The sequence below is a fragment of the Neomonachus schauinslandi genome, chromosome 16 (assembly GCF_002201575.2).
Source record: "Neomonachus schauinslandi chromosome 16, ASM220157v2, whole genome shotgun sequence".
In the NCBI taxonomy this organism is placed as follows: Eukaryota; Metazoa; Chordata; class Mammalia; order Carnivora; family Phocidae; genus Neomonachus; species Neomonachus schauinslandi.
The window spans coordinates 47,558,967-47,567,164 of NC_058418.1; the positions used below are offsets into that span (position 1 = coordinate 47,558,967).

The 8,198-nt window shown below is 51.3% G+C and overlaps 1 protein-coding gene across 1 annotated transcript in view; it reads right to left on the reverse strand.

Moving 5' to 3' along the window:
- Positions 1-3,347: 3,347 nt before the first annotated feature.
- LOC110583368 (chymotrypsinogen 2-like) overlaps positions 3,348-8,198 on the reverse strand; it is a 16,663-nt gene continuing 11,812 nt past the window's right edge. The window contains 1 exon segment of the mRNA XM_044922147.1: positions 3,348-3,406. Within this exon segment, the coding sequence (XP_044778082.1) occupies positions 3,390-3,406 (17 nt within the window). The 3' untranslated portion in view covers positions 3,348-3,389.

Below are 8,198 nucleotides of genomic sequence, written 5' to 3' on the forward strand. Positions count from 1 at the left end.
TAGACCCCTGGGCTTCACCCTCACACCGACATAATGCTGGGAAAGTACCGCTCCAGCCCGTGATCGCATGACAGGATGGAAAGGCCGGGAACGTTGGAGAGCCCAGTTGGTGGGGCTCAGGCCAGCATGCCATGCATGTGGGCGGCAAAGGGACTGAATCTCTTTTTGGACAGTGTCCCCTCAAGCCATGTCTAAAGGACATTCACGAGCCCCCCCCCCCGTCCCATTTCTGCACAGCACGTGGGGCTGCAAGCTAACTGGCCATAATACCGTGTGTCAGAGACCTTGTTGACGGCCCAAGATGTTAAGGTAGTCCACAATACTGCCTACATCTTTGAAGAGACTCCCAGGGCCTCGGAGATCACCAAGCTACTTTCACAGCTGGACTTGAAGTTTGGGGCCGTGGCTACGTGCTGGATTTCACACTAGTGCCTGCGTAATCATTACAGGATTTGCTACTATAATCTTAATTCGACGTGTAATTCCTTGGTAAAACGTGCTCTACCTGACTTTTAAGCCACCTGCTACGGATGCTGCTCATGTCGTCCCCAGGGGCTCCCGGGCCTCGCAGCACAGACTGACCACGCGTTCGGTTGTAGGCCAGCGTCTGACTAGAGTTGCTGATCTCCAGGGCATCCGCTTCCAGAACGGGTATCTCAAATAAACCCGCCGCCAGACTCTCTAGATGAGAAGCCAGGCTGCCCCACACCCCCAGTTTCCTTTGTTTTAGAGATCTCTGGTGGACTTGGAGAGCTCACCCTTCGACTTCATTTTTCCCTTCCGGGGCTTGCATTCCCGCACTTGTTTTAAATTCACCGTAAAGAGGGGGTCCTTGAAATGCCAGGCCCTGGCACCACCGGTGAGTTCCCATGGGATGTGGGAAATCCTGGGGTGAGCTCCCCGCTCTGCGAAGCAAGCCCTGCTCACAGAGGAACGACTCTTGCCCCACCAAGCCCACGATCCAGATGCGAGAGAGGCCAGGGCCCGACAGGTGGTCTCCAACGGCAGGGCATCCCAGGTGCCCCGGGGGAGTGCAGAGCAGGGGGCGCACCTGTCCCTGGTTGCGGCACAGGAGGCCTGCTGCAATTCGCAGGTGCCCAGAACGCCAGACTGGGGGAGGCAGCTCAGCCTGCCGGTCATCGTCCTTGATTTCCTTTGACCGCACAGACTGAGCCGGGCCCCTGGTAGCGCTCCCGCTGTCCTGCCCCGGGGCTGTGGGCTGGAGGACTCGGCCTCCACATCCGCGCAGGGCAGGACCCCGGAGGCCACCGGTTAGGGTAACTGCGCCCACGTAGCCCAGTTCCCTGGGGTCCCAGCACATGGCCCCTGCCCGCCCGGCCTGGCACGGGGCGCCCCGCTGCGGCCTCTCTCACCTGCACATTCTCTCGGGCTTTGCTGCGTGGCCCCATCTCCCGAGCCTTCCCGTGGAACAGCCAGCCCCTGGGCCTTCTGCCTTACGGGGCGCATTCCCCCTCCGGTGCCTACTTCTGCACCTTCTAACCCCTGTCCCCACCCCCCCGGACACACATTTCTGCGTCATCCACTGTGGCCCACGGCTGCTTTCCGGGCTTCTGGGAGCCATCCTGGCAGCACAGGGCCGCCGTCCCCTGGGGGCCTGGCCAGGGGCCCAAAGCTGTACCCCGGAGGAGTGCTCCCGAATCACTGCAGTCTCCCTCCTCCAGGGCGAGGTTCTGCCGCCCTTGACCCAGCCCCCACGGCCCTGCAGCACTTGCCGGCTGCGTCCTAGCGCACCTTTGGGGTACAGGTTCCGTCATCACTTACCAGACCTGCCACAGCATCATGGCCAGAAGGGGAGGTGGGGCTGACACCGGGGAGCCTACTGCCCTGCAGGGTCCTGACCTCCCAGCAGGCCTGTGTCGGCTGAGGTCAGCCTCAGAACCGGGCTGCGGGCTGCGCTGTGACTCAGTCCTGGCCCCGAGGCGCGCCCTCCGAGCTCCCAACAAGGCACACCGGCTTTCACAGCAACCTTCTAATTGCCTGAGAATCGCTCTCAGCTTTTTCTTTTCTTTCCCCCAAAACTTAATTGGGCTTAGCAACAGCCATGCCATTTCACGGTCCTTATGGTTTCGCCCTCCCGCCAGGTTTTTCAAACTCCTGATATAGGGAGCCCCCTGGTGAATTATCTTCCACCAGAATACTGCCCAATTCGTCAACGGTAAACATTTTAACAACTTGTTTGTTACCTTGTGCTGGGGCATAGAGGCCAGGGGTCCTCACTGCCACCCAGCAGCCCCTGGTCCAGCTCCAGAACCCCATCCTGCACCTGCTTCCGGGGCCCACTCCTAGCTGAAGCTCCGCATAAAGGAAGCTTATCAGAGGGTGCTCCCTACCTGGTCCAGGAAGGACGGGACTCAGCGCTGGGCCCAGGGACAGGGTGGGCTTCACTACCCTCACTGTAGGTGAAGAGATTGGGCCTTTACAAACCCCCTGACCAATCAGGGCTGTTGGCTGCCCAGAAAGGAGGCATGGCCTTGCTCTCGATGATTCTCTTCAGCTGAGGAAATCCCTAGAGAGGCCTGAGAGCGGAGGGCTGCCTGCCGACAACCTCCACTCCTAGCACTTGGGGTGTCCACCATCCCTATATAAGCCGTCCCAGGATCCAGCAGGCTGTGGGTTCCGATGTGGGCTGATGGGTGGCCAGTGACTAGTGTGACACTGTCCCGATGTGGATGGAGAACATTCTCGTCTGATCAATTCAGACGTTTCAGTTAGGTAGGAAGCAAGTTCACCTGCGTCTGGACAGAGAGAAGGTGGCGAGCATGGATCGTGTCAAACATACCTATCTTGGAACAAGAAAACGCGGCAGCGGATCCCGTCCTCCAGAAGCTCTGTTTGCAGACGGGGACCGACTCCTAGTTCAACCGTGGAGTGTTTGCTTAATTGTACTTAACTGATTGCAAAAATGTATATTTGGAACGTGGATATGTAAATCAACATTTTCAATTGTAATTTTTATGAAACTTAACGCGGATCAAGTATTCTTCTTGAAAATTTAGCATCTTACTTGAGATGTGCTGTAGGTGCAAGTTACACACTGGATTTCAGAGACCACGTATGAGAAAAAGAATGTAAAATATACCATTAATAATTTTAAAACATTGATTACATGTCGAAATGATAATATGTGCATGTACTGGCTTAAATAAAATATAGTAATAAAATCAAATCACCTATTTCTTTTTACGTTTTTAGTAAGGCTACCAGGTAATGCAAAATCACTTATTTGGCTCACCTTCTATTTTGCACCAAATGAGTCAGAAGGAAGTCAGAGGCAAGGCACAGCCATGCGGTTCTCAAACTGGCCACTAGGTGGCAGCCTTAACCCAGGATTGCGATTTTCAAGCTCCAGGAGGCGGCCTCCCCCAAGATCAATCTTCAGGGAAATCTAGAGGAAAATACGGAGATAGAAAAGTGGGAGAAAGACTTGGGAGAGGAAAGGACGTTCTGAACCGCGGGTTGTGTGTGGCTATGGCTGTGACCAATGGCAGGAGGCTGTGGGCTCAGCTCTGGGAGAATAAAGTAGAAGTGCGTTGTCCGAATTCTGTCTGTTCCTTCCCCAACTCCAGTGCTTTGGGGCAGTGGGTACCTGCCCCGGGCCCACCTATGACAGCTAGTGCAGATGTCCTTGGATAAATGGGTCGTGCAGAAACTCTGTGCTGGTGAGGAGCTGAGGAGGACAGAAAGACCACCTCCATGCCCCCCTCAACCCCCTCTGGGGGCAGCTGCTCCTTGGGGACCGAGCACCAGTGTAGCCCAGAGCAGCCTCCTGGTAGGAAGGGCAGAGATGAGCTGTGCTTATGTACCTGGGGCTCATCCACTCCTTCTGGGGTCCTAAGCTCAAGGGACTGACCCCTACCAGCGGCTTTGGCGTCTCCCCATGTGTGTGGGAGGACCCGGTTCTCCATGCCCCATTCTCCGAAATAATGAGAATTCTGAGGACCTCAGCTCCTTCAAAAGATATCCACAAACGGGAATTACAGATTCCACTGGAAACAGATATGAGGGGGGAAAAATGGACCGAGACTTAAAATAGGCCTAAACACCATACTAAACAAGGTAAGATCATTTGCCAGCAATACCAAATTAGAACAAGACACTAGAAAAAGAAGAGCCAGGTAGAAATGATAGGCATGAAAACCACAGTGATTGAAGAACATAATAGAAGGCTCAATAGAAGACAGTTGAGAAATTGTGGGGCGCCTGGGTGACTCAGTCACTTAAGTGTCTGACTCTTGATTTTGGCTCAGGTCATGATCTCAGGGTCGTGGGATTGAGCTTTGCGTGGGGCTCCATGCTGGGCGTGGAGCCTGCCTAAGATTCTCTCTCCCGCTGCCTCTCCCCCAATGCCCCCCCATCCCCCGCACTAAATAAATAAATAAATAATCAGTTTTTTAAAAAGAAATTGATGGGTTAGAAGGTAGGTTAAGAAATTCTCTTGGAAGAAACAGCAAATGAAAAGAAATAGGGAGGCTAGAAGAGGAAATGCCAGTGCCTAGAAGACAGGGGTCCCAGAAAACGAGATGAAGAAAAAGCAGAAACGGATACAACTCTCTGGGCGAAGAAACTATGGAGATAGATTCCTCAGGTTGAAGGAAAAATAAAAAAAAAACTTAGATCGGAAAAACTCAAGGGTGCAACCGTAGGATTCCATTTGTATGAAGTTCCAAACGGGCAGAGCCAACCCACGTCACTGAGGTGGGCGTGGGGACTCTGCTGGGGCCGCGGAGGGGGCGTTGGAGGCTCGGTGCTGTTTCCAGGTCTGGTTGCTGTGTGAATGTGTGCTCAGAAAAATTCATCGAACTGGGGCGCCTGGCTGGCTCTGTCGGAGGAATGCGTGATTCCTGATCTTGGGGTCAAGAGTTTGAGCCCCATGTTGAGGGGTAGATTATACTTAAAGTTAAAAAAAAAAAAAGTTAATCAAACTATACACAATTTGTGCTTTTTATTATGTCATTCTTTGGTAAAAAGCTCACCAGAGCAGGAGAGAACACACTGCCATATAGCTCATGAGTGGAAGAAATCATGATGGAAATAGAAAAACTTAGGACGATATATTATATACCAAAATTTATGGGCTGCAATGAAAACAATGCTTTGAGGGAAATTTAAAGCCTGTAATATTTATATTCGGAAAGAGGAAAGGCAGAAAAATGAATGAGCCAAAGAGCCAAACTAAGATGTTAGAAAATCACAAATAATAAACACAAAGAAATTAGGAGGTTAGTGTTACCCTGATACCAAAAGCAGATGAAACACTACAAAAAAGAGAATTGTAGACCAGTATGTCTCATGAATATAGAGGCAAAAGTTCTCCATAAAATACTAGCAAACCAAATCCACCGGCATACTCAAAAGATTATACAACCTGGCCAAGTGGGATTTATCCCAAGCTCGAAAGGGTTTGGAATAAGAACATAAGAACGTAAGAAATGGACCAGTGGAATACAAAATGTTAACAGAATGAAGAAAAACCCATATAACGATCTCAACTGACACAGAAAAAAACCTTTGACCAAATTTAACATCCTTTCACGATAAAAAGCACACAGAAAACTAAGAATACAAAAGAACTTGCTGGATGCTAAGGGGCATTGATGAAAAACACACACAGGTAATGCTGTATCCAATAGTGAAGGATTGAAAGCTTTCCCCCTAAGATCAGGAACAAGACAAAGATGCCTGCTTTCACCATTGCTAGCAAATATTGTACTGGAAATTATGGCCAAAACAATTTAGACAAGGAAAAGAATAAAAGTCATTAAAATTGGAAAGGAAAAAGTACAGCTATCTCTATTTGCACATATCATGATCCTACATATAGAAAAATCCCAAAGAATCAACAAGTGAGCGATTCAAGCTAATAACTTCAGGAGAGTTGCAAGGTGCAAAAACAACACACCACAACATCAGTTGAGGTTCTATATACCTGTACCCTATAATACACATGAAAAGGAAATTAAGAAAGCTATTCCAGGGGTGCTGGGTGGCTCAGTTGGTTAAGCATCCGACTCTTGGCTTCGGCTCAGGTCATGATCTCAGGGTCGTGAGATCGAGCCCTACATGGGGCTCTGTGCTCAGTGTGAAGTCTGCTTGAGATTCTCTCTCTCCCTCTCCTTCTGCCCCTTCCCCCGCTCTCTCTAGCTCTCTCAAATAAACAATTTTTTTTAAAAAAAGCTATTCCATTAACAGTACCATTGAATTAATGAAATAGTACATATTTAAAGCAATTCTTTGCAAAATAGGATAAGGGCTAATAATTTTTTAAAAAAGGGAAAATAACTACAGCTGGCAAGGATGGGGAGCAATTGGAACCCTCATGCATCACTGGTGGGAAAGCAAATGGTGCATCTGTTGTGGAACACAGCCTAGAGTAGCCGGTGTCCATGTGCAGAGAGCTGCAGAAGAAAGGCCTCACCTGGGGGACAGGTGTGTGGAGGGCAGGAGCCCAGAGTGCCTGGTGTCCACGTTGGGAGGACCGTGGGAGGGTGGTGTGAGATCGCCGAGGGACCTCCTGTGTTGGGGGAGGGGCTAGGGAAGAGCCCCGTAGGCCCCCCCCCACACCCCCCCCCCCCTACTGACCGATCCTCTACCTGCAGGAACCTTCCTCCTGCAGTGTCCCTGCAGAACCTTCTATGAGCATACATAACATTGTGTTCATTGTGCAAAACACACGCTTTCAGGAATTCCATCCACTATGGCAGAGTGGATGTCCACGGGTGAATTTAGAGCCAAGAGGCGATAAATCACTAGCTGAGGGCACAAACCGCCCTGGTGAGGCACGACCTCAGAGACCTTGAATCCCATGAGCCTTTCCTAAGACACCTACCAGAGAATGAGCTTCCCTCACCAGACTGGCTATGGAGACATGGCCAGAGGGCTGGCGGTAAGCCCCAACTGCCCAGTCATTTGAGGCTGAAAGAGAAGGAGAGGGCCCTGTGGAGATATCAAACAACTATTTAAAACTGGGGACCCCTCGGGGCGCCTGGGTGGCTCAGTCAGTTAAGCGTCTGCCTTCTGCTCAGGTCCTGGGATCGAGCCCCGCATCGGGCTCCTTGTTCAGTGGGAGGCCTGCTTCTCCCTCTTCCCCTGCTTGTGTTCCCTCTCTCTGTCACATAAATAAATAAATAAAAATAAAATCTTTAAAAAAAAAATCCGCAAAGGAAAAGCTGGTGAACATTTCCTCTCCATGTGCTATAGGAACGGCACTGCTGGGCAACCGACTGATAGATGGGGGCGTCTCTCTGGAACTATTCCAGACAATATAGGAGAAATAAATGTTGAAATGAAGCTGCCCCCATTGTACAAGCCACAGAAGAACCAGCCAGCATCTCACCTCAAAAAAGAGAGGCAGCCAGTCCTGACACCTGTGATGAAGGAAGCCGGCCCCCACCTACAGCCGGGCCAGTGGCATTGAACCTGAGTCTGATGGGGCCTTTGGATTTAACTGCTGAATCCCAGAAATTCAGAGGACAAGGAGGAAGCAGAAAGGACAGTGGTGCCAAGCTCTGGTGCTGGACTGGAGATCTCCCGAGCTACATAGGTGTAATGTGAGTCCAACCTGTGCAGGGGCTCTGGAATCCCAAGCAGGGAAGGGCAAAGGGCACTGGACAGGGCGGGAGCTAAAGGCAGGGGAAGGTGCCTGGTGGCACGTGGTGGAGGAAACAGCCTTCATGGATATGCTATCTTGGTCCCAGTGCCCACCCTTCAGGGCTATGGACTGCATAGCCTGGCCAAGGACTGCTGCCTTCCAGAAAGTTCCTTGGGTCAAGCTGGGTCCAGTAGGTAGAACCTTAGTTCTACCCCGTGGTGGAGTCCTGAGCAGGGAGGATGAGAAATAGATACAGCTTCCCCAAGAATGCCTAAAGAGGGGATGATGACAACACCCCAGGCAGGTGATAGAGATACTCAGCCCCACACCTCCTAGGCCACACAGAGACACAGGTGAACTCAGTGCTTCCCTCTGTATGCTTTTATTGGAAACACTCAGGGTTGGGATAATGGGAGCCACGGGCTCAGTTGGCAGCAAGTATTTCCTGAACCCAGGGAATGAGCTTGGTGACGCGGGCGTACACAGCAGGTACAGAGGTAGAGCAGGTCCCACTGCCCCAGGACACGATGCCCACCAGGGTCCAGGCTCCGTCTTTCTGGCAGACCAGGGGGCCACCAGAGTCGCCCTG